Raw genomic sequence first — 26,187 nt, 5'->3', positions numbered from 1 at the left:
GAGGAATACAATAAGAAGTTGTTTTTTTTTTTTTGATGGATTGCTTACCAGCATGGAAAGATTTTAGAGACTATAGGATAGCTTAATTTAATTTCCATTAGTACATAGGACAAAAAGCTGTTAGCATGTGCTGGACATTTTGGAGCCTGAAGAGATGCATAGGTTTTCTCTTACACTGATGGCTGAAAAATGTCCATACATAATTCATGTTGCCCATCATGGAACTTACCCATGAAAATCCCAGGGGCACTGACTGCAGACCAGACCTTCTAGCATTCAAGTGTTTATTTTATCCTGTGTTTTAAGAGGTTTATTAGTGTTAGTTATTTTTAACATGTTGCCGGCACCTATGAATTTAAAAATATTTAAGCTATTACAGTGTTTTATTCTACTAAGTGTTAGATTTAAATGTTCTTTTCTGTTTACTGTAATGAAAAGTAAAGTTAAGGTTTCCTAAGCTTAGAAGAGCCATTTAAAAGGAAATGGTATAAAAAGATAAGATCCACTTTTTCCACTTTTTGAAAATGAATTTACCCTTGAAAATATGAAAGAATTGTATGTGGATGATAAAATCACTTTCCTACCCAGAAAAACAAAAAAAAAAAGGAGGAGAGAGAGAGAGAGACTTAGGTGGGTATCCTCTCTCATTAGTTTTTCAGTTTCCTAACTCTGGTTGGGATTTTTAAAGGAATCTTTGGGCAGTAGACACCGCGCTGGCATTTTATGAAGCTGCCTTCATGAAAAAGGCACAGATATCCTTGCCTTGCAGCAGGAGATATGCTCAGTTACATACATTTAAGCCAGTCCAGCCCACATCTCCTTGCTCTGTGGTGGCATGAGAGCAGCCAGCAAACTACCTTTAGGCTCCTCTGCAAATCCCCACCAATGACTATTGGATTCCAGCATCTTCTGCCCACTGCATCTGCAGCATAACATCCGTTTTCTGAAGTGGCTACAGATCTTAAAATGACACTTTTGGAAGGAATCCAGGGAGGGCACATTTATATTTAGCAGAAAAATCAATGAAGAAGCATTTATATAATTTTTTGTTATTTCACCCAACGTAGAGCCGGGCATACAATTAAAAAGGGGACTTAGGAAGAGTTCTCTTCAGGCAAGCACTTGATTTGGGGCTGAAAGGCGAGTTCGTATTTTGCACAAAGTGTAGCAGGTGATTAATTTTATTTAGCTCTGTCGAAGCAGCTTCTGCAAATTATAGAGAAAAGCAGGATGTTAAATAAAGCAAGTGCCAGTAGGAAACACAAACGTATATGTGAACTATACAGTGCCATATCATTTTAATTGATTTCAGAAGGGTCTCTTTCCATACAGAACAGAAGGTTCAATAGGACTCTATGCAAAGTGCATCTACTGATGAGCTGTTACTATCTTAAGGCTGTATTTTTGGCTGTTGAGAAAAAGCTAGCTTCAGAAATCTGCTCAAGAGTTGATTTTTGTAAAAGTCCTGAAGTTAGCAAGAATTTTGCTGGGGGCCTTTTGCTGAATCAGAGGTAGATCAATGCTGATCATTTTGAAACCTCCCCCACCCCGCCCCCAACCCTAGCAGGGTGCAAGACTAACTCGCTTATCTTGGGAGTGATTTGTTTAGCCCTGGAGGATTTAGTTTTCTGGGTGCACTGAAAATAGGTTGAAAAAGGACTGAGTTAGTTAGATCTCCATTGTAAGAAAACTTGAAAATTAAGAAAACTGAAGAACCAGCATTCGCTTCTGGCAGTGGAGACTTGAGCGTGACTGGGAAGGGGTATGAGGGAGACTCCTGGAAGGCACTTGTTCAGGCTGACAGTCCCTTGGTGTCCAGCTTTGCAAATACACTAAATCATAGGGCAAAATGTCACGGCTGAGAGGTGACAGTTGTTGGTCTCCCCCCTGCCATAGTCACCTCCAGCACCGCAGCTGCACAGCCTTTCACTTTTACCTGGTGCTTCCTGCCACTGCAAGCAAGGGGAGATGAAGGAGAAACTGTGCTGCTGTCTGCAGCCCGGCTGGCAGATCCTGTAACATCCTTCCCTTGAGCAGAGCAACCACACCTGCTGCTGGATGTTTTGCCTGGTCCCCTCAAACTGCCCAGCCTCACCAAATGAGGAAGGGGAGATTTCAGAGACACACAATAGGGAATATGCACAAATCCACTGCATGGGTGTTGGCCAGGAGTTTGTGCCGCATCCACAGATCTCAGGTGATGCCAGAGCACCAGCTGTCTTTTTGCTGCAGTGGTTTTAACCTTGGAGCTCATAAGTCATCAGAAACAGGTCCATAAAAGTGTTGCAAAAATGCATGTGTTCCATGCAGATACATTTTCTGTATTTGAATTTTCACACATTCCCACACTTGAAGGAAAGGAAGCAAAGCAAATGAAGGACAATGAAAGTAATGACTCAACCTTAAAAGTTTAGGCTGCTTTTTTACATAGTTGTCCATGAGAGTTATTACACCAGCATTGTGCAGAATGGTCCTTGGATTCAGAAAGAATTAGGGAACCTTAGATTAATAAAAGCTTGAAGGCACTTCTCTAGAGCATAATCACAGGTAAACGGTGTGTCCTTCCAACGTGTCCCAGATGGACCAAGGACCCCTTTCCAAAGGACTAGCTTACTTGCTTACTTTACTGGTTAGTAATTATATCTGTGCTATGACGTGCAACATTTCGAGGGGCATACCGTAAGCAGCCTCATGCATGGATTGGATGTGCAAAAAGATCCCCACATTCCTGAAGTTAAGTATGCTGGCATGGGGCACCAGTTTAAACTGCGCTCCGTTTCAGCTCTGCCATCCTTACTGAGCCATCAGTCCAGGAAGGGCAGAGGGAAATTCGTGTTTAGATGATACCTTCTGGCCCATACTCTCAAGATGTGCTTGGCTGAGGAATTAAAGGGGGGATCAGACAAGAGCTGGGTAAGGCTATGATATATTAGAGAGATGACGACAGCTCCACTGTAGATTGGAATAGCCTCAATTTTTTGCTCTTTCCGCATAGACTACATGTCTTGAAAAGTCTAGTGTTCAGCACTTCTACTAATTCAGCAGAGTAGCTCTGTTCCACTATATTTCTCAAGTGGTCATGTATTTCTGAGTTTATTAGATAATATTACTTGAAATTTCCAGTTTCTGATGCATTCAGTACCCTGTGTTGTGCTCTTCATGTGCTGAGACCAAAACTCCTAAATGATAAAAGCAAATGTGAAAAATGTTTTTGTCCATCTTCTGGCCAAAGTTAAGAAAGGAAGACTATAAACTGCTCAGTTAGTGCTCGTGAAACTCTAAAGCTGCTGTGATAAAACATAGTGGGGGTTCATTAACAAAGGACTTCTGAGATTTGGACTAGTTTTAGGGTAACACTTCTACAGGAGCTGTAGGACTTTACCTCGCGTATTCAAAATGACTTTTTCAGCCTGAGCACCATGAAAAGGGGCTGAGACTTAGGGTCCAAAGTGCCTGTGCCATGCAAAGCAAGGGCGTCCCATCCCCTCAAGCACAACTGGCTGACATATAGGGTTTTTGATTGGTGACAGTTCTGTGGATTCTAGCTTGCTTTCAACCCAAATTTCATGAAAACCAAACTTTTAGGATTTCTCGTGATGCAAAGAACTCAACTAATAATAAAATTAAATCACGATTTAAGAAAAAACACAGCTTAATGTTTCAAGTGAAACTGGTGACCCTGGACCATTCTGCTGCTGCGGGTGGTTGATCCGAGGGGGTAGTTCCCCTTGCCAGATACTAGCTGCTCACGAAATGCCCTCTTGCTCTGCTTGCCCCCAGCCAGGCAGCCCCGTGGCCCTGCGCTACCTGGCCACCTAGAGTTTTAGAGCGCTTTAGAGTGCCATCTCAAAATCTTGGGTGTCTAGCAGCTGTCAGACACAGTTCATGAGCAGAGTACACACTCTCAGAGGACCTGTTCCAGCATTTCCAATCCTGCAACCCCTTCCCCCCAGAAACTCACATAGAATTAAAATTGTTATTAAAAATAATTAATTGTATTTCTTATTAAAGCTGCAGGACAATTTTTCAATGGAAAACACTCTGTATTTAATAAATATTCAGTAATATTGGATTAAATAGGAAAAGATCAAAAGTAATGACCTGCTCATCGAATGAAAAGTGTTGGGGTACTCTGCTTTCTTTTAATCAGGGCCAGGAAATGTAGCTATTCATAGCAGAGATAAATAAGAGCTATATGGAGTTTAGGTTTGAATAAGCATTGCATGTTTCTTCAGCATGTTTTCTTGTTAGGGCTTTCAGGCAGAATATATTCCCATTTTAAGTTTCAATTTCCCATTGAATTATTTGAAATAGAAACTGCATGATATGAATGACTTCCCCTAAAATTAAATTACATCTAGGCTAGCAGTCTTACTTATAAGCAAGCATAAATACAGTAATACATATGCATGGGCATGTCATTCATTTTATTGAAGATTTAACCAAGCTTTCTATGCAACTAATGTATACCTTCAGCAGTGTTCATGTAGGCATGTAATACTGGAAGAGATCTGGATGAATTCCAACTTATTTAACCCTTAAAATGTTACTGATTGGCAGGAAAGAATTGGCACTCCCGAAGCATACAAACTGCTTAAAAACCCATGCAGTCAGAAAATTAGGATCGGATTTAAAATTCACAGCGAATGAGGACACAGAAAGCGAGAGCCTAACGTGGTCACGGTGTTGGCCCCATGGGAAGAGAAAGGGAATTTCGGCGGGGGTCGAACCTGTGCCCTTGAGCAGTGAGACCTTTTAGCCCCTCACGCGGTGGGTGCTCTCCAGGCCCGTCCAGGGTGCTCTGCCGTGGAGTCCACCACAGCCAGGATGAGCTAGGGAAGCTCATTTAGGCACTTAGTCTGGCGGAGGCGGGAGGCGGCATCGAGCCCCTGCAAGGGGCTGCATCAGACGCAGACACGGGAGGAGGATGCATTACCCTTTTGGGGGGAACGCCTCTCCCTGTACAGCACCCCTGTGCTCCCATGGTCCTACCTGGAAACCTGTTTCACACAGCACCCTCAAGCCGTGGCCCCACTCACCTCAGTAAGATCTTTAAGGGTTAATGGTTCCTGCTGCACTGGTTTTCACTGCATTGTGCCTGTTCAGACACCCTATACGTATTTTGGTGTGTAACCCTTTCAAAAGCTCTGGTCGCATAGCTTACGGAGGCGTACTAGAGCACGGCCCGTTTAACCACATGCCCCTCCGTGTCCTGTTTCATGTGCAGACACAGAATAGCCGTAATACTCATGTGTGATTTGTTTTTTGAGTACAGTGTATTGCTCTTTTCTGAAACTTTTTCCTTTTTCTTTCTTTTTTTGTCAACTTTCTGCATTGGCAGAGCATCTTGGGATTGAATTTATGGGTATGGACCAATCATTCCTTTTAGCCTGCAGATTTTAGAGCCTGAGAGATAAAATCCTTTTTTTTTTTCTCCACCACCCCTTTTCGATTCCTAACCAATTTCTTTATGCTTTAGAAGGGATCATACAGCTATAACAACAACTCTTGTCGAAATGTCATCAGCAATCGGCTCCCTAGAATGGTAACAGTGACAGGATATTCCAGATATAAAGAGTTCTAGGAATTACAGAAGTAATGATAACATACTGTACATTCATTTTTCTGTTATAATTTCCGCTGGTTTTGACATCTGCTTTTGCTAATTTCCTCTAGAATTGCTGAATTTTGGAAGCATTTACTGAATACATTAAGCAAAGGGGCTAACAGAGTCTATAAAAAAAACTAATAAGCTGATACCTAATAAAAGCCGCTTAAAATTCTGCAAATTTGCAGTTTTGAGCCCTGTTTTCCAAGTAAAGGAAAGTAAAGGTTTATGTCTAAACCCAGAGCTAGGTATGAAAAGCAGATGCGTATACACATGTGAAAATGATATGCATAAATACATATGTTACTAGGCATGCAAATTTCAGCACTGACCTGAAAGCTATTTAGGACTTAGGTGGGAGCTTATGGCCAGGCTTCAGACCCTCGAGTCAGAAAACGTATTCAGCATTCCTAATAACAAGTCCATACTGCACCCAGCCAAAAACTTTGACAGTGGGTACTATTTTTACACGAGAGCTTAAATCTGTTTCGTGAATGGACTACCTTTACCTGACAAACATTTAGTAGTCAGGGGTACAAATAAGCATCTCTTGAGTAGGTTGACTGTAGGAGTTCAGGTTGGTTTTAGTTTGCAATCTCCTAAAGCCATCAACAGATGGGAAGAACCAGCCACTGACACTTTGCAAACCATGTTAGTTGAAGTTCTTATTGAAGATGCCCATATGAAATGGGCACTTCACATTAAGCTCTGAATTATGGAACACCCACTATAAATCCAAATTCGAAATGTCTCTCACAACCCAGCGCATTATGATTGTTATTGCAAGGTAACACCAATTCTCGGTCATAACTACTAGACTGTAGTGGAAGATACATGGCTACATTAATATGTGATGAATTAAATTAAAATCCTAAGAAAGCTGTCTTGAAATTAAGCTCTATATATCAAACTTCATCAGTAACTGGGCAAGGAAGTTTTTAAAGCATTTTCAACTGCCTCTTGAAACAAACTGTTTTAAAAGTCCCCAGAGAACTGTAAGAAGAAAAACTTTAAAACAGAGCAAATTAAAGACCATATATACTATCAATTATGTATAAATTAGGGTGATGTGAAATTAATTGCATAACGTGCGTATTTGAAAGGCTGCACATAGAGGGATTTAACATCTTGATTTAAGACCCGTGTTGATTTGAATTTTCATAGCCTTCTCTAGGAAAAAAAAAATACTCACAGCATTTTTAATATTTAACAGGCGAAAACGATTTCTAAATTCTCACTGCACACACATTTCTCTGCGGGCTTTTCCCCACGGCTGCTATTAATTTCTTCTAAGCTAGTTCGACAAGCGCTTTAAACGCAGTGTGTGTTGCATTGCTGAATGTCATTAACTGGCTCTGTAAATGTTACACCAGTCTGGGAGAGACGTCTTGACTAGCAACAAGCCCAAATCGCCCTCGCGCGGCGTTAGCAAGGTGACCACCAGCTAGCACCGGGCTTGTTCGTACCATCCTCCGCCTGGAGTAGCCCTGCCCAGGCCGATGCGTCTTACGCTGAGCCCAACCACCATGCGGGCAGCGTTCCTCCTCCTCCTCCTCCTCCTCCTCCTCCTCCTCTCCCTCCCCATCTGAGAAAAAGGATTTGATATTTATTTGTTTGTTTTGCTTTCCTGAGCTAACAGCTGACAGCATGACCAAAAACAAGCAACAAACAACAAACAAAAACTCAATACATTCAAAGCATTCCAAATTTACCGCTTAGCGCAATTCTCCTGTTTTCCTGTGATGTCCTCATAATACCCCGTTTCCATGGCTAACTAATAAGCGCTTTCAGAAGGGGCAAAACGGGAAGGGGGCCAGGTGCCACTAACTAGCCTAGGTGAGGAGTTATGCTGTATGACAAATCCCTTCACACTCCGCTTCAGTCTTTTTCTTTATCCCCAAGCATTTCTTCACTGTTTTTTTCCAGTATTACGCATGCTGCGCCAGGCCTGCAGTTGACTTCTCAACCCTTAACCTTATCATTCCCTGTATTTCACCTTTCTCTTTTTCCCTCTGTCCTGGTTTGTTGTTTTTTTTTTTTTTTTGGAGTTTCTGCCTTTTCTTCCCTCCCTTTTTTGACTTCCTGTCCTTGGAGTTATATTTTGTTTTCTTTAATACATTTTTGCAGCATCCTAGTTTTACCAAACTGACTTCTTCTACCCCCCAACCCTTGTTAATAATCAGTGCTATTAATTTTGTCTGACGGTGCTCATGACCTGTTTGTTGGTGTTTTGGTTTGCAGTGGGGTTGGCTTGTAAGAAGAATTCTTTCCATGGTAAGGTGCATTGTATCAGAGAAATTAAGATTTCTTTTCATTCACTTCTTTGTTTCATGGAAGATTTTCCATTCGACCTGACTCTTGGGCTGCAATAGCTGCTTCGAGACTGGAAAATCTTAAAGGGCTCATACTCACGTGATGTTTTGCATATCTCAGCAGTGGGTATTGGGCAGTACCTGCACTGGCACATAGCCATGCATGAACAGTTGGCCACAACGTTTATTGAATTAACTAACAGGTTTTCCAGATGAGTGAATTGCGGTACTTGACACCGCATTTCTGAAGGAATAGCTTCAGCAGCCTCAGAGAGCAGCCACCTTTATTGCCCGAAAATCTGGCATGTCACTCAAATTCCAGGGTTTTAACCCTTTGCTGATCAAAGATCCCGGGCTCGGCTGAGGATGAGAACATCAGGTGCGTGTCATCCTCACGGCCGCAGCCCCTCTGAGGTTCCCTCTCCCCCAGGAAAGGAGGTGGGGGTGGATCCTCTCTTGTCTCCTGCCAGCCGGAAGGGAACTTAGCCTGGAGACAAATGCCAGCAAGCACGTGCAGGACGGCGTTCGAGTCCGCCCCCGAACGCAGCTTGCTGCCTGTGAGCCCCTGTGCCCCAGCAATATCAGAAATGCTTTTTTTTTTTTTTTTTTTGAGGTGAAGGGAATTGTCCCACACCACCATCTCCCTAGCGCACGCTGAGCTCCTTCCAGTTCAGCTTTTAGGAGAGCAAATCTTTTAGGTCCCTGAGCTTGGACAGAGACTCGTGGCACGTGTGTGAGGGACAATACGCAGTGTGCAGGAGCGTGTACCTCCTAGCGGTCTGCCCCATGAGCCTTTTGTGTTCACGTGAGTGGAAATGGGCCAAGACAGTGGCAATTAATCTATGAGGACCCTCCCAGGAGGAATCATGCTAGGATTTATCCTCCTGATAGTGTGGAGCTATGTGGCATTTACTCTTTTTTTTTTTTTTTTTTTAAATCACCTGGTGGTATTCCAGATGTGGTCAATATTGCACTATAACCTGATGACACCCTCTGGTCTGGTTGCTCCAAGCCTAATTTACTGGGCTCTGTACTTAATCAAAAACGAGACACAAGAAAAATCCAAGCCAGACACGCCTTTTTGGCCTAAAAACAGGAACGAAAATCTGCATTCATTTAGCTAACTCTTGTGTCAACACAGAGCACGTTTCCAGTTCAGTGCTCTTTATGTAACATTTCCCTAGTACAACACATGGTGGGCTTTGCCAAGCGCGTTCGAGGCTGGAATGCAAGGGTTGCTCCAATCCAAACATTACCGGTGCTACCAGCTTCTTTATTATAGTGAAATATCTCTTATGAATGAGATCAGTGTTGTGTAACAAGTTCTCATCAGTGAGCGAGCTGCCGCTCTAGATAGAGCGTTTCCTTTGCTAGAAGCGAAGAGATGTAAGTACAGAGCCAGCATTTCTCTGATACAAGGCATTGTTAGCTGTTGATACCGTTGTGTTTTTGTGGGGCACTGAAGAAACGGTCTGACTTTTATGAGCAGATCTCAGAATCTTTGTTTCACTTCCATTGGTGGTATAAGTACAAGCCAAGCTCATGTCTCAAATGTAGGAAGATATTTTGAAATTTCTCCTGTAAAGACCACTGAGATATAAATTGACATGGGGGCAAAAGGGGCGCTGGATATGAAAACAAACCAAAAGGAGACAATTGGAAAATAATTTGATCTCAGGGCCCGTAAAGCTGGCCTTCATTCCAGCAGTCTTTGCAAGAGAAAAACTTCCAAAGTGTTTGCAAACTCATGTTATTACTTTAGCGCGTTGCATTTTTATTTCCAGAAAATGCTGAATGTTTGTTAATTGTACAGTTGTTTATTAGATATTACTCTTGTTAACATAAAAAAACAGATTACTTCTGACTTTGTTTGTACGGATGTTCAGGAGTCCCCAGTATTGTGTTAAGAGCTTAAGGTATAGTCCTGCTCTCCTCACAGTCAAAAATGTGTTTGCCCAAAGTGTGGTGGCTGTGTTTCGGTGTGGCTGTGTGAATCTGTGCGGTGGTGTGTAGCATGCCAGCCGTTGACTGTGTGCTTCTTGCCAAGCCATCCTCCATGTTGTGACCTTCTCTGTTTTTATCCCTTTCTAGAAGCTGAGGAACTGTACCAGAAACGCGTGCTGACCATAACTGGCATTTGCATTGCTCTTCTAGTAGTTGGCATCATGTGTGTGGTGGCCTACTGCAAAACCAAGTAAACTTTTCTCTTCCTTTCTGCATTTGTGATCGCTGGTCAGGGCCTTCCCAGTTAACTGTAGTTCTTACTCCTCTGAGCATGAAGTTGTAATCTGGGTTTCTCCAGACTTGAATCAAAGAAACAAACCTATGGCTAGAATACTTTCATCCAAGCCAGGCAGGTACAAGCATCTCTGTCTAACAACAGTGCAAAAATAAGAGAGGTATCTGACTGGCTTCTCACGTTTCAAATGTGGAACAAGTGAATTTCACTGGCTTGCAATTCTTCATTTATTAGATGTTCGTGATTTCTCCAGCTGAGAGGGAGCAAACCCTAACATGGAAGTCATGTTGCTATCAAGCAGTAAATTTTAAGGACTGACCAAGTTGTTTTGTATTTGAGATCAAGGTTAACAGCAGCAAGAGTTAATAAATGCCAAAGGCCAAAGAACTGAGTGCAAAAGTGCTCCCAGTGCAAAAATTTCCAGTTAAATGCAAACTCTGTGCATTCTGTGGTGTCTCCATAAATTACGGGGGCAACTCTCAGCCATGCATAAGGCATTTTGGACCATAAATTCTATACAACATCAGCAGGATTTGTGCTGCCAAATGTGCTGGCTGCTCTTATAAATCTCCCCACCAAAACACGAAAAGCCGTCATCGTAAATCTTCCACATTTGTATAAACCTGTAGATTTACTGTTGTAGGTCCTGATCTGCAATTGGGTCTCTGCTTTTCCTTGGAAGCCCCACCCATAACTGATGCGGTGGGCAGGGGGACACACATCAGCAGCCCCCCTCCAGCCACACACACACTGCTCCCGGCCACAAGCTATCTGCCAGTGGTCTGCTGGGAGGTGGGAAATCACTGAAACAATAATAAACAAACAGATCAGTTATCGTTTTTGCAAATGACAACGGGCAAACCGGGGCAGCTGAGCAACAACTTTCCTCATCCCGAGTTCACTGAAACCAGTCAAGAGATCCCCATGAACTTCAACAAACATACAGTCAGGGTACTGAAGCACAGTTTTTTTGTGTGAAGTGCTCCTGGAATCCACTAGAGGCATGAACACATTACCGGGGTCTGTCCAGGACATTAGAGATCGTTGCCAGCCAGAGCTAAAATGTTTTCAAACGTGGCTGGTGAGAGTGAAAGGGAGCTGCCAGTTCACAGCCCTCCAAATGCCGCAGGGATGCCAGACTACTGTCCATGAAGTGTCCTGCAGGTGTGACTTCCTCCTGCTGGGGGAAAATCCAGGAACCCAGGGAAATCCTGCAACAGGCAGAGGAGAGCACACTAACGCACTTGAAATGGCTTAGACCTGGTGGGTCTCCTTGCATCAGATACTGCTGATCGAGTGCTAAGAAAACATCTTCTAACACTGAGTCTCAATTCAGAAGTGCTTTAGTTGCAAATCAATCACCTTAAGTGAGAGGCTCCCCAGAAAAAGTGAAGCATGCATTAGCTTTCCCGTTATTCTGCCCTCTCAGTTTCCTGGAGTAATTCCTTTTTTTAGTTAACTGCCTTTAGCTAGAGGACAAATGGCACACATGGAAGCACAGAAAATGCAAGTATGTGGATAATTGAAGGTCAGAAGTTATGTGGATTCCTAGGCACAGATTCCCAGGCAATAGATACTAGGCTTTCAGGCCCATAGATGATGAACTTTGTGTGTCTACCGGCTAGCTGTAGCTTAGTTATACTCCAAACACAAAGCCCACATAGACCAGGGACCGCCTCCTGCTGGGACAGCAGCAGTCCCATGGCAGCCGTGTATGCTAATACCTTTCATGTGCAGTCAAATAAATTAACTGTCTTCCACTATCCAGGCACACACACACAGACTGTAAAAATGCAGCGCGTCAAGCAACGTTTTCTTTGTCTTTAAGCTTCCCTGGCTATCGAGCGTCAACATTTTTATAGTTCTCCCTCCCCTCTCCATTTTGGCAAGCCTGAAGTAGTCCTCTTGAGCTCAGAGTGGGACTGAAAATGGTTATATCCTACAGTGTCCTACCCTGCCAAAAAAGTCCGCGTTTCTGCGTACAGCTCGGGGAGCTGCGTGTGCGTTAGCTCCTGCCACTGCCAAGGTCACACGCACTCTGCAGCGCATTGGAGCCTGCGTCCTCCTTTTGTTTCCCTGGACTGTGTAGCAGGATGGTGGATGTTTTCCAGCATAATCAGGCAAGACTGGGGAATATTGATAAATTAAGTCAGCAATTGAATTGAACTGTCCACAGTGACTTGTTTTAATGTAACATCTAGTGCATTCTGCATGGCTTCCACGGTTTCAAGTTCTAGCGTGCTGCAAGCTTTGTTACTGGCGGCTCATAATGATCTCCTGAAAAGTTTTCCTGAGGAGCAGAAGGACTAGCAAATGGGGAAGGACCAGTTGAGGTCTGGGCATAATAAGAAGCATCCAAATCAGCCACAGACTGTGGCATTAGTGTGAAAGATGGATGGCTCTGCTGAATGGCTTAACAGCCCTGATATCCATCTGATAATCATTGGGTTCCAGAGTTAATCTGATGTTGCTGTAAGGAAATACTTCAGAGCTGCCAGGCTGCCTGCAGACTCAGGCATACCTCACACACTCACTCACTTTGGACTTCTGAGACTTTGCTACATTGTCTTCTTTAACACAGTGGAAGCTGAAGTTTTGGAGTGCACTGCTGCCGTAGGGGACAAAGTCCACAAAAAGTCTCCAGCTGCAATATCTCAGAGGACCCTAGGCCTGGTAACTTTGTCGTTAACAAATGTCTTGGTCTGCCTGCAGAGCAAAAAAGGCAGAGAGCTGTCAAACGCTCACATGCTACATTTTTTAATGACTGTGTGCAAGCTCTAATAAAGGTGAGGCCGTTCTGTTCTGTGTGACTGCTTGCTTAGCTGTAAGCGGTGGCAGCTCCACGAGGTGAATGGAAATAAGCATAATCTACTGGGCTGTCAAGGATGTGACCCCGGCCTTGGTGAGGGTGACAGGGTGATTGGGTTAAAAACCTTGCCCCTTTTCCATTTGAATGCAGAAAAATGTCACTCCTGAGACGGAATGCAATTTGGAAATGGCTTTCTTCTTCCCCACACTTTTTCATGTCCCTCTGGGCCTGCTGACTCTTGGAAGGGCTCCTGCACATCTTTCCCCCTCTGCAGGTCCCCACAGCCCCAGCTGCAATTAGACCTGAGGTGTTAGGAGTTACTCTGAGATCTTGCAGCAGTGGGGAAAGTGTTGGCAATAGAGTGCTTTTGTATTATTGCTATCATCATCATCATCATCATGCTGGAAGGTGCAGCTGCTTTTCTTTTGTCTATTAAAACCTTTTCTGTGTTTCGTGTACAGGAAGCAGAGGAAGAAGTTGCACGACCGCCTTCGGCAGAGCCTGCGCTCAGAAAGGAACAACATGGTGAACATGGCTAACGGGCCGCATCACCCCAACCCGCCGCCAGATAACGTCCAGCTGGTCAATGTAGGTTTTGCTGCCTGTATTTCAAGCTAGATTGCTGGTGCCACAGCAAAACTTGTCCCGCAGTTTTTAAACTTGTACCTACCGCAAGGCTGGTTACTGAAGTCTTTTGGCTTTCTCCACCCAGAAACATTTAGAAATTAAGCTGTAAACATGCAGCAAAACAAGAAATATTTCCACAGATGGAGCCTGCAGCAGTGCTGCAGCTGAGCCTGTGGGCCCAGGACACCAGAAGCAGCAAAAACGCCTCCAAAAAATAATGAGTAACAGCACTACAGTAGGGCTGAGCTTGTCCATAGGGATCATTTACTGCAAACAGATATGTATGTGTCTTATTCTTCCTACCGCTCCTGGCTTGATGGCAGGTGAGTAGAGCAGGCCACCCTTGATCTGGAGCATGACACTATAAACTCATGCTTCAAGCTCACAGACACCATGAGCACCCAGGTAACAGTGATCACTGTAATTCCCAGTCCTGGAGTCCTCAAAAGCAAGTTTCTTGCCTAGAGCAGGAATGATAATATGTGACGTTTTATATGAAGAAGGCAAAGGAGTTAGGTGTCACCAAACAAAATGCTGCTGCTGCAGTAGGAGAGGAAAAGTAGCAAGGAATTAAAAAAAAAAAAACCATACCTCAGGAGTAGAAGCCTGGATGAAAACCTCATTTGCATAATAGCACAGGATGTGTGTTTGGCCAATGAGATGGAGCTGTGGCAGATACGCCACCAGCATCCCTCCAGCCGTTTGTCAGAGCAAAGCGCCAAGCCGACAGCTATTCACAGCTTGCACTAGCCTCTCTGAGAGAGGCTGGGGTTTGCCCTGTGCACAACCACTTCTTCCTTTCCACCCTTCCCCACGGAAGCCCAGTGTCCAAAGACAGAGTCGGCTTCCTGCAGCCTTGAGCCATCCCGGCTCTCCTGCTCCAGCATCGCTGTAAATATTAGCAACAGCTCAGTGCAGGGCTCCGAGAAGTCAATGGCAATGCTCCCACTGCCCTTAGTTAAGGCCAAGACACATTTTCGGAAGAGCTCAACTTCCAGCATTTCCCCTTAAAAGACCTAAATCTACGGTCAGGGTGCTAAAAGTGGGGAAAACAGGAAACCCTGCTGAGAAGAACAGGTAGTCTCACCAGCAAGCAGCATCTCTGCTGAGAGCGGTGGGGACCCCATGGAAAACCTGCGCAGGAGGTTGGGCGCTGCACATCTCCGGCATCACGTGCACAAGGCTTTTGGGCTGCCCTGCAGACCACCCCCTAAAAGCTAAAGAGTAGGTCTGCTCTAGTAGGGCAGCCATGTGACGTGGTATCCTTTGGCACTGAAAATAGCCATTTCCTGCCCAGATTCTTACAGTGCAATGAAGAAACGAATTAATTAACTACTGCTGTGTTCTCCATCACAGAATAGTATTTTTGATGTATCTGGTAGCAACGGGTGGGTTGCCTTTCCAAGCCTCGGTCCATGAGGACTTCTCATTTTCTTTTAACATATGCATGTTGTTTATAGCGTGGTTGGGATACAGCCCTTTCTTAATCTCCTCATTTGCTTCCTGCTGTTTTCACTTTAGAGAGGACGTGTACAGAGAGATGTATATGAATGTGCTAGAGTGTGTTTGGGAAACAAGGTTTGTGCTTTGGTGTCTGTAAAAAACTGATTCTTTGTGAAAAGAACAAACAAAAAGAAATATGTCTGCAGATGTGCGTGAATTCCAGCCTGTAAACCTGAGATTTGTGTGGGTTTTTTTTTCAGCAATACGTTTCAAAAAACATAATCTCCAGTGAGCATGCCGTTGAGCGAGAAACAGAGACCTCGTTCTCCACAAGCCACTACACTTCAACCACGCATCACTCCACCACAGTCACCCAGACACCCAGCCACAGGTACTGGGGTGGGGACACAAACAGCAACTGTTAGCAAAACAGTGTTAGTTCTGCTGCTGTTGCCCAAGCAGAAAAAATGTGTAAAAAGACAAACCTAGAAAATCTGTGCTCCTTTTCATAGGGTTTTAGTTTCAAGATTAATGGTACTTGACGTCATGTCACCTAACTAATTATCTTTCCAGGAGTTTACAAAGAGCTTTATTCACTGAATGGCATGCCAATGCTGATGCTGTGAATTGTAGTATGAATGGTAGTAAGAATTAGTATGAATTTTAGTTGTGAAATTTTAGTATGAATTTTCAGTGACAAGCCCTTTATTTTAAAGAGTGGTCTCCACTCCTGATGGCTGAAAAAGCTCCTTCTCCTTCCCTTTATCCACAGATGCATAATCATCTTGATGCGCATGGGTTCATACAGCTTGCAAAACTCTGGAGCCCCAGTTACCAACCCCGGGGTTACGTTCCAGAGCCGAGTTGTAACATAGCCCTTGCTCTCCCTGGTTAAACTTCTCGTTTCTTCTAAAAGTTCATTGTGGACTTCCTCTAAACAGCTAGTCCACATTCTCCTGGTTCATATTTACAACCAAATCGCCCTCTCACGCTCTCCTCCCTTTTTCTCCTTCTCCAGTTGGAGTAACGGCCACACCGAGAGCATCCTTTCCGAAAGCCGCTCCGTGCTGGTGAGCTCCTCCGTGGAGAACAGCCGACATGCCAGCCCTGCAGGGACGCGGGGACGCCTCAACGGCATTGGCGGGCCACGGGAGAGCAACAGTTTCCTCAGGCATGCAAGAGAGACCCCCGACTCCTACCGAGACTCTCCCCACAGCGAAAGGTACTGCAACCACCTGATTGCCGTGGGCTGGTGAGGCCGGGTGCTCTCCAGTGGTTTTAGGCTGCAACGATGCTGTGCATGCGGGGCATACCTCTCCTCACTCGTAAATAGTAGTTTAAAGTCTGCCAAACACATCTTCCCTTCCTGCCTCTTCTGGACTTGATCTTGCAGGTAGCAGGTCACATTTGGATATGGTCCATCAAGAGTTCCTTAGCAGAAATTTTCATTGTCAAGTATACAATTTGCAAGCTAGAAGAAGCCAGACCACTAATAAATCAATGGTAATTACGAACAAAAGCTGGCTGGGAGTTTTCCAGGAAAGCAACTTTTTCTCAGAAAAGGTTGGTTCATAAATACCTAAAGTATGCCTTGAACTAGATCAGCTGAAAGAAAACTTTCACTGGAAAGGGTTCTCACCTAGGATTATTATCTCAAGAGCAGGGGTTGGCCCAAGAGTAGCAAAATAAAAACTGAGAACATATGAGGAGAGTTTTAATCCCAACAGTCAGAAGGAGAAGACAAACTATTACTGGATCAGTTCTTTGAGCGCTGTGAAATTGCAAGGGGTTTGATCTCGTGGGAAGTCCATGACATCAAAAGTATAGTTAGCAAGCCCCAGGGAGACTCAGTGGTGTAGGAGACATATCATTGGCTTCCAGAAAAATGACTGTGCAAGTGGAGCAGAGCCATTTATATGGTGTTCCCTCCGCTACACAAAGAATTGCATATTAGCAGGGCAATGAACCATGGCTGTGAGCTCTCTAAGCATGGTGGGACTACGCAAAGCATCATGAATCTCGCTTTCGTCTTACTGTAGGTTTCTTGTGAAAAAGTATCTGTAATTTTCAGGAAATGTGGCTCACATGACATAAACAGCCATGGCCCCAATCCAGCAGAGCACTTAAACACATGATTAACTTTTAATCATGTGAGTAGTCCCACTGAAATCAGTGTGATTACTCATATGGGTACAGCTCAGCACGTACTTAAGTGCTTTGCTGGATCAGGCCCTATAGCAGTAAATATTGCATTGTCTCCTGCCTGGGAACCATGTGGATTGCCCTGCCACGCTCCTGCAGGTGACGTGTACTATAGCTTAATATATTTGGGACTCTGCATTTGAGGAGCAAAGATCGTTTCCTCAGTCTTTCTGAATTGCCTTGAACACCCTAAGTGGCATTATGATATAAAGTATGTGTATTTTAGCAGGAGGAAGAGGAATTTGTATCTTTCCATTTCAATTAGAAGAAAGAAGGCATTTTGCAAATTATTGCGTTTCTTGAAGATTACATTAGAGAGGAGAAATCGCAGCATTTCTGCAATAATTCACCAGGCACCAATGGCTTAGCCTGTGCCTTAGATGACTGTGAATTCAGAATACAGAAGATATTTCCCTGGGCATTAAATTAGGCCTCATCTATTTTTAGCATGCAGGAAATACATGGCAGATTATTTCTTAGAGATGGATTGCATGTATGCGTGTGTGTATAAGGCAGAAAATGAGAGTTGTTTGCAACTAAAAATGACTCTGAAACAGAAAAGTATGTGCAAGCTAACAAATGATTTCCTGAAGCAATCAAATGTTGCTGTGCAGTGAATTAGTAAATCAAGGCTGGGTTTCCTCCATCCTCCAGTCCTTTGAAATCTTTCAAAATTTTGAAATAAAATCAGAATAGACTTTATCAGGCGGGATCTGTTGAGTCCCTCCATTGGATCCCATGACGTGAGTGGAGTCACCTCTATTTTTGAAAGTCTTTGGATATCTTACAAAAGAGAAGCTCATAAATACTGTATCTGCTGTGAAAGACTGGGTTATGTGATGAAGTTAGCAGTGTTTAGCTAGCTTTATCCTGTCAACGGAGTGTGGATATACTCTGAGCCCCTTTCGCTGCACCAGCGTGGTTCACCTTATTTGCCATGAAGACAGTTAAAACTACTGCTTTTTAACCTTCCCTTTGGGACAGACTCGGGATAGAGCTCTGCGTGTTCAGCTCCTGTGCCTCAGCTCGTAGACAGTAGCTGGTTAACACTAGCCCACTGCAGTGTGTGGGAATACACAAGAACTGGGTGAATGCAAAATGCCTTTACTGTGATGGAAAAGACCCTGCAAAGAGCACTGAGCAAGTTTAGCTAACTTAGTGCCTTAACTGAACGAGGTTAGCTGAACTCCAGTGTGTCAAGATCTAAGTACATACCAGTATCAGCCGGGGAGGTTGGAAGGTGTCAGTTCTCAGCTATTTAAGTGTTGAAAGGATGAAAAACTCACTAATGTAAGGAAAAACTTAAATGTATGTATATATGTCATTCATTCAATGCACAGACGTGTCAATTCACGTTTGCTCTCACCAGTGACCAGCTTAATTAATTCTCGTGCATAACTCCAGGATTTTAATTTTCTTCCTCGGTTACTGTAAATCAGTGTACCTCTACTGAAACCAATTTTCCCCACATAACATCAGTTTAGGATCAGTTCTGGTTTCTCTCTCATCTGATAGCTCTGTTTTAGTCAAGAGGAGTATGTGGAACTGAGTCAACCAAGGCTAGATAAGAAATTTGGATTCGGAGGTTTTTTTTGTAATTTCAGACTCAGATAAATAAATCACTAATGAAAAACTAGATAATTTCATCAACCGTAGCCACATAACTTGTCCCACTTGGGCTCTCATTGTGTGAGAGCTTGGAAAGATTTTAAATTTGGACACAGCTGAAATTCAAGTAGGTGAACTTTGGCTAAGAGGGAAAACAAAACCAAGCTATGCAAAATGTCATGTTGGGCACTGTGCCTTTGACCAAAGTGTTTCAGGCAGACTCTACCTGGCAGGAACCAGCGTGACTTCATAGCATCTCACACAGCTGTACTGATTCAAACCAGCTGAGAGTCCCACATTTTTTGTTGTCTTTCTCTGAGAAAAGCTCTGTGATGGAACCTGAGCTCCTCTCTCAAAAATTGCCTTCAGCTGCTACCCTTCCCACAAAAGATTGTGAGGAGATTGGTCAAATTTTGCAGAGAGAGGCCAGACAGTTGTCTGTGTCAGTGCTTGTTACCACAGGAGAACGGATTGTGCCTCATATTTATGTTTCTGAAGCTACAGCCAGAGCGTTCTGTCTGGAGCTTGGGTCCTGGTCCCCAGCAGAACAGGCAAGGAAAGCCATGCCAATATGTAACAATGCCAGTCATAATAACAGCGCTCATAATAATAACAGTTTGAATCCCAGGCAAGGAAACCATGCCAATATGTAACAACGCCAGTAATAATACCAATGCTAATGCTAATAATAATAATAATAATAATTTTAATCCTGCAAAACCTGAAGGAAAACTTAACAGGCTCGTATTACGCTGCAGCAAAATCTGACATTTCAAAAAGGTGTGTTTCATGTTATTTCAAGACAAGAAGAGTGTTGCAAGACAGTAGCTGCAGCATGGAGATGACTTAACAAGTGCTCAGGCAGATCCAATGCTTATTGCAACTCGCCAGTAAGGAATTTCCAGTTGCTTTTGAAAACCCAGACCCATGTGTTTTAGTGTCAAGGGTCCACGTCTGTTTCTTAACCTCCTGGAGCACATGGTGGATCCCTGGGCGTGGCTCAGGCGCAGTACGGAGCAATCACTTCTTTGCAGAGAGGCCTAACAGCCAAGGCAACAAGCCTGCAAAGCGTGGAGCAGTACGAAGCTGTTAGGACAATACTGCACATCTTTCTCCGGCTACCCCATGGTGACTAAAGTTGAGGGAATACGGCCCTAGCTTTTCTGAACAAAACCTTTACTTTTCTCCGTAGCCTGAGGCAGCCTGGTTGCCGGAAGGGGGTGAAGTACCACAAGGACTGTCCCTTGGCTCCCTTCCTTTCCTTTTCTCCTGTTTGTTTGCATGTGCCCCTGGTTCTGGGCAAATACTGCCTGAAGAGCAGCAGCTATTTTTGCTTGTGAGAAAATACTTGCAAATGCCTTTTGTTTCTATCTGTCCTCCAGTCTCTGAATCCTATTCCTGGATTAATTCCAGTAAACGATTCTGGCAAATAACTTACATCATCTCCCTGGCTCTTCCCAGGCAAATTGACCTGCTGGCTTTGCCATGCTCCTCATGCTCTCAAACTTTTTTACCCTAGAGTCCCAAAAGTTTTGTAGGCTCACATGCTGTAGGACTAATAGCAGGAACGTTTACCTAGTGGTTACCATCTTCTGAGGATGCTGGAGGTCTTAAGAGAGACCGCTGGCTCTTTCCTTCACAGCCCACATGAGCAACCGTGTTTATGTGCCACCACCTGTATGCCTGCAATTCCTTTTTGTCTCTTTTCTCCAGGTATGTCTCAGCCATGACCACACCAGCTCGCATGTCACCCGAAGATTTCCACACACCGACTTCTCCCAAGACCCCCCCTTCCGAGATGTCTCCACCAGTTTCCAGCTTGACCGTGTCCCTCCCTTCGGTGGCAGTGAGTCCCTTCGTGGAAGAGGAGAGACCGCTGCTCCTGGTGACCCCGCCGCGGCTACGGGAGAAGTACGACCACCACCTTCAGCAGTTCAACTCCTTCCATCACAATCCTGCCCATGAGAGCAGCAGCCTGCCACCCAGTCCTCTGCGGATCGTGGAGGATGAGGAATACGAGACCACACAGGAGTATGAACCAGCACAGGAGCCTCCAAAGAAACTCACCAACAGCCGGAGGGTAAAAAGAACAAAGCCCAATGGCCATATTTCCAGCAGAGCGGAAATGGGCTCCGACACAAGCTCTGAGAGCAGTAGCTCTGAGAGTGAAACGGAAGATGAGAGAATAGGCGAGGATACACCTTTCCTGAGCATACAGAACCCCATGGCAGCCAGTCTGGAGCCGGCCACCGCGTACCGGCTGGCTGAGAGCAGGACTAACCCGGCAAATCGCTTCTCCACACCAGAAGAGTTGCAAGCAAGGTTGTCCAGTGTAATAGCTAACCAAGATCCTATCGCTGTATAAAACGTACACAAAACACATAGATTCACATGTAAAACTTTATTTTATATAATGAAGTATTCCACCTTTAAATTAAACAATTTATTTTATTTTAGCAATTCCACTGATAGAAAACAGGAGAGGGGGGAAAAAAAACTTTTATAAATTAAATATATGTATGTACAAATGTGTTATGTGCCATATGTAGCAATTTTTTACAGTATTTCAAAAATGGAGAAAGATATCAATGGTGCCTTTATGTTATGTTATGTTGAGAGCAAGTTTTGTACAGTTACAATGATTGCTGTCCCATAGTATTTTGCAAAACCTTCTAACCTTCAGTTATCCTAGCTTTTTTGTGCACTGCATTATAATGACTGGATGTATGATTTGCAAGAATTGCAGAAGTCCCTCTGTTTGCTTGTAGTAGAATTCCCAAATCAAAAAGCCCTAATGGCATTCCCACCCTACCCACCTCACCAGAAAATCATAAAAATACCAAAAAAAAACAAAAATTGAAAAAAAAAAACAAAAAAACTATTTTCTTCTATAAGAAGTTTTATTTACTTTCAGTATATGAAATTAGTTTTGTCTGCTCTATGCCAGCCGAAAGGTTTGCTTCATTGAGCACGGGGATATAAGTAGATAAAGCAGCATGCTACTATTAATTACAGCAGGATAAGAAAAAACCTGCATTAAATAATGTTACTTATAGAAAGAAAGTAATACTGTGATTTTAAACCAAATATATTATTAATCAGAGGTCAGCTTGTATTCACTAGGAGCTGTCATTTCATTATTTTCCAGATATTAATTGTTCTAGTTATCCCTTAGGAAATGGGTTCAGGTTAGCTAAGGCTTTGAACCCAATAGTCTATTAAAAAAAAAAAAAAAAAAGAAAAAAAAAGACAAGATTTCTATTAGTTTAAGTTAATGGGGCAAATATTATAGCAGATATCTGTAATCAAACAAGGAAGAGATCTAGCTGGAAAACAAATGCCACTAATAAAAGTGCAATCAGTTTTCACCTCTATTTTTTAATGTTGATTTTTAATAGATTATTTAGTCTTTTGTTTCCCCTCAAATTCTCCCCTTTCTTCCCCTCCTCAAAAAAAGAACCCTGACAAGCTTCTAGCAATAACTTTATTAGAGTTGCTGTTATGGTAGTAAGAGCCATTCCTGGACACAGAAGTGACTTTCAGGGAAGAACTGATTTGCTGAATGGTTAAAAAGGGTAGACGGTAGGAAGGATATAGCAGAAGTATGGAGTTCATTTCTAGTCGCCTTTATTGGTTCAACTATTTGGGGTAGGGGAGGCAAGGCTGATGCAAAGCCCATTTATGAAGGCAAGCACACCACAAGGGTTACAGCCATACAGTGCACGGATATCTGCTACGGATGTCCATATGACCAGTGATGGCCTTAGAGTCTTGGACTGGCAATGGACAAAGTGCTGTCAGTGCTGGAACGGCTGCACCCTTTCAGATAGAAGCAAATGGCCTCTTTTGCACTGAATTCCTATCAGTTTAGTCAGGGTCACTCTGCCTCTTCTCTTTGTTTGACTTTTGTTGTATGTTCAGTTGGCACAACACAGACTCAGGATTGATGTGGAAAACAAATGTTTTGCCTGGACTCTGGGGATTCTGAAAATGAGAACATATGTTCTACAGGTATTACTGGACTCTAAATAAGAGCCATGTCAAGAGAAATTTCAGCCAAACTACACTCATCCTTTGGGCCACGTTCTGGTCCCAGTTAAATGAAGAGAAATAAGTCAAGGAAATTTTATCAGATGTAAACCAGAGGAGCTAAGGGCCCGACTCAGTAAATTGTTTGAGCATATGCTTATGTTAATCCCAGCAAAACTTGTCTTCAGAGTGTGCTAGACTCCCATTGACGCATCGTGGGAATGCGTAAAGTTAGGCATGTGCTAAAGGGTTTTGCTGAACGAGGTGTCCTGTAGATATGAAAGCTAGAGGCAAAGTCTAGTAAATGAAGCTCTTTATCAGGGTGATGAAAATCAGTGAGTTGGTCACTGTATAGACCAACCATACCATGCTAAGAGGAGTGCGCAGGAGTTTGTTTGACCACCAGAACCAGCAGAAAACAAAAAAAAAACTTTAGAAAGGGAAGAAAATGATGACAAAGGTGGAAGCTAGGATGTTGGTGTAGGAAACCGAAGACTGGCTAGCTCAGCTTTGGGCTACGTAATGCCTGAAACAGCACTGCTTATTTGAGAAGCCTCTGGGAGACTGCAGTTTGTCATCTACATACTGCCAGGACTCAAGTCCTCTTTGCCATTTTCCCCTAAGTGGCATGTAGTTGACTACACCTTGCCTTTGTACTCCCTCAAAACCAAAACAAGAGCTCTGTTTAAATTCCAGATACCATATGCTCTTTTTCATCTCTTTAATCAAGCCTATTTGTATGCAATCCCATGCATAGCTCCGCAGTAACTCTGAGTCCACTAGTACAAGGGGCCAGGTAGATGTTCCTGATGCCTAACCAGCTGCAGACCACAAATTTCAAGGAGACATGTGCTATTGAGTTACCAGAGGCTCTTAGAAAAATCCTTTCAATAAGGTCTTTGATATCTCACATGCTTACAGAATGCTTACAAAACAGACAAGACAGAAAAGGGATGGCAGAGAAAGAAGGGATTTGTCCAAAATCACCCATCTTAGTGGCAGAGTAGAGATTATTGCCCAGGGCATCTGTAATCTCCTCCAGTATAGATCACCTATGAGGTCAGCTCACATTGAGGTGACTGTCATAACCTAGACAGGATGGAGAAGAACTTTACTTCAAAGTAGAGTAAATTATTTGAATTTACCGAAACTGTTATCGACTATAGAGGGCCGATACAAAACGAAGGAGTCACTGTATGTCTGGAGCTGTACCTGTGACATTTATTTAGGCAGGCTCTAGCACAAAATGTCACACCTCTCCTGTTGCAGTGCCTCAAAGTCAAAGTAGTGCCCAAGCTCCTACTCCCTCCCATACATATGGTCATGCACTATAGAGTATAAGCTAGCTTGATAGCTGGGGCCTTCAAATGGACCTAAGACCAAAGAAATACTATTGGGGATCTGGCAGTCTGAGCCCTTAGGTCTTTGGGGAGAACCCAGCCTTACAATACAATTCATGCAACAGCAAGTAACGGGAGTTTCCCTGGCTTGGCACTCACTGAACTGGGAGCAGAACGTGGCCCCATCACCTCTGCACTTACTTTTAGCATATTGTAGGAATGGTAGGCGTCCGCTTCAGCCAAGTCCTCACCCCAAAGTCAGCAGCTTTACATGGACCCAGGCTCTGCTGACTGTGCTGGGCGTGACGCTAGGGAGCAAACTGCAAGTAGGGAGCAGAGCCAGCAAGTCCATAAGGGACAGGCCAGCTCCTCTATTGGGGATAATTGCTCCATTTCCCAGACCTCTGTGCTAGGGCCTTTACCCTCGGGCCAGCACTCTGTAAGCCTTGCCAATCTTTGGCTGAAAAATCACGGCAAGGAGATATGTGCTTTGAAGAGGGGTAAAGTATTACAGAGGCTGTGAAGTTGTTCAAATTGTCGTGGTTTCCATGTTATTTAACTTAGACTGTGGGTTTTCTCTGTATGTATGAGTGTGTGTGTGTGTGTGTGTGTGTGTGTGTGTGTGTGTGTGTTTATATGAGGAAATTGTCCATGATTAAAAGGCTCCCTTCAAGGGTGCGTAGGTAGAAGATGCTGTGCACAACCTGGTACAGCTTGCCTGTTTAGCTGGTGTTGATCAGTACAGCAGCACACAAGCCCATTTCACCAGTGAAAAACTTAGTCCTTCCTCTTGGCTCAGTGATTCCTTTCCTCAACTGAGCCACCTCAACACCGCCAGGACTGAGAGAAAAATCACTGACTCTATCAGGAAAACAGTGAATCTCCTCTTTCCAGTCCTCCAGAACAACCCTGCATCTCCCTGCTTCTCTCCAGCCACTATATCTTCATACACATCACGAGCAGTTACTTGTGCATCCTGGATAGCAAACTTGTGTTCCCTCCATGGACACATCTCTGGCAGTTGAACATAAGAAAAGCTGCTTCTTGGTCCTGCAGCGTGGCTACATACCAACAACTTGGACTTATTTCCAGTTTAAAAAAAAACAGTACCTATGAAATGCTGCAGAGAAAGCAGACAAGGAAATGGCCACCTATCATCATTTGTAATTCTCTGCTCTACTGTAAATACATCTTGTACATACCTGGATGTTTTCTTCATCATTTACTGTCTTTATGGATTATGTGTTGAAAGAGGGTCTCTTAGTTTATTGTGTAACACTGTAAATAACATAATGTCCTTTATTATTTATGCATAGTCATCTAACATGCAGAGAAAGTTATCCTCATATTATTTTAAGAAATATGTCAAAAATATGTTGCATTTTTCTCTTTGCTTTGAAAAAAATTGTTATGTATCCTCTTTTTCCCCTCTTTTCCTTTAGAGAAAAAAAAAAAGAATGCTAATTTATTGTTCAAAAGAGAGAGGGAATGTATCTGAAGGTAAACTGTTCAAAGAACATGCCATGGAAGCCACAAGCTACTGATAAACTAAAGAATTTATTATCCCAAATACAGAGCAATAAGTAATTGTTGATTTATTTAAGGTTTTGTTATTCATTTACAGTAAAAGAGGTGCTGGAATAAATTGCTCGTGTGATGTACTGACCCAGCTGCTCAGCAGACTGTGTCAGGCCACTAGCCATCCCCTTTCTGGAACCAAATGCTATTGTAAAGGTCTTGTTTGGTCTAGCTCCAGAAATTTGTTCTGGGTGTTACATGCTTTATGTGCCACTGTTCACTAAGTTTTCTAACTCGTACCTATAGAGGTCTCTGATAGACACTCTTGTTTTTAGGTACAACATTTTTAGAGTCTTAAATTAGAATGACTAAGATTACGCAGACCTTTACTACTCAAGAGGGGGAACTTGTGACTGTAAGAGGCTGTTCTACGAAAGTGTCATATCAGTCCT

The 26,187-nt window shown here is 43.5% G+C and overlaps 1 protein-coding gene across 7 annotated transcripts in view; it reads left to right on the top strand.

Moving 5' to 3' along the window:
* NRG1 (neuregulin 1) overlaps window positions 1-23,379 on the top strand; it is a 420,325-nt gene extending 396,946 nt beyond the window's left edge. For 5 of the 7 annotated variants that reach the window (XM_009687597.2, XM_068928359.1, XM_068928360.1 and 2 more), the window contains 6 exons: window positions 5,342-5,365; window positions 10,012-10,114; window positions 13,430-13,556; window positions 15,299-15,429; window positions 16,057-16,260; window positions 20,562-23,379. In XM_009687597.2, the coding sequence (XP_009685892.2) occupies window positions 5,342-5,365; window positions 10,012-10,114; window positions 13,430-13,556; window positions 15,299-15,429; window positions 16,057-16,260; window positions 20,562-21,213 (1,241 nt within the window). In that variant the 3' untranslated portion in view covers window positions 21,214-23,379. The remainder of the gene's footprint in view (window positions 1-5,341; window positions 5,366-10,011; window positions 10,115-13,429; window positions 13,557-15,298; window positions 15,430-16,056; window positions 16,261-20,561) is intronic. The other 2 variants (XM_068928358.1, XM_068928357.1) reach the window with 1 other exon arrangement.
* Window positions 23,380-26,187: the final 2,808 nt, after the last annotated feature.

This window comes from Struthio camelus, chromosome Z (assembly GCF_040807025.1).
Source record: "Struthio camelus isolate bStrCam1 chromosome Z, bStrCam1.hap1, whole genome shotgun sequence".
NCBI classification, from domain to species: domain Eukaryota; kingdom Metazoa; phylum Chordata; class Aves; order Struthioniformes; family Struthionidae; genus Struthio; species Struthio camelus.
Note: the sequence above shows the minus strand (reverse complement) of the source record. Positions and strands in the feature narration are given on the sequence as shown.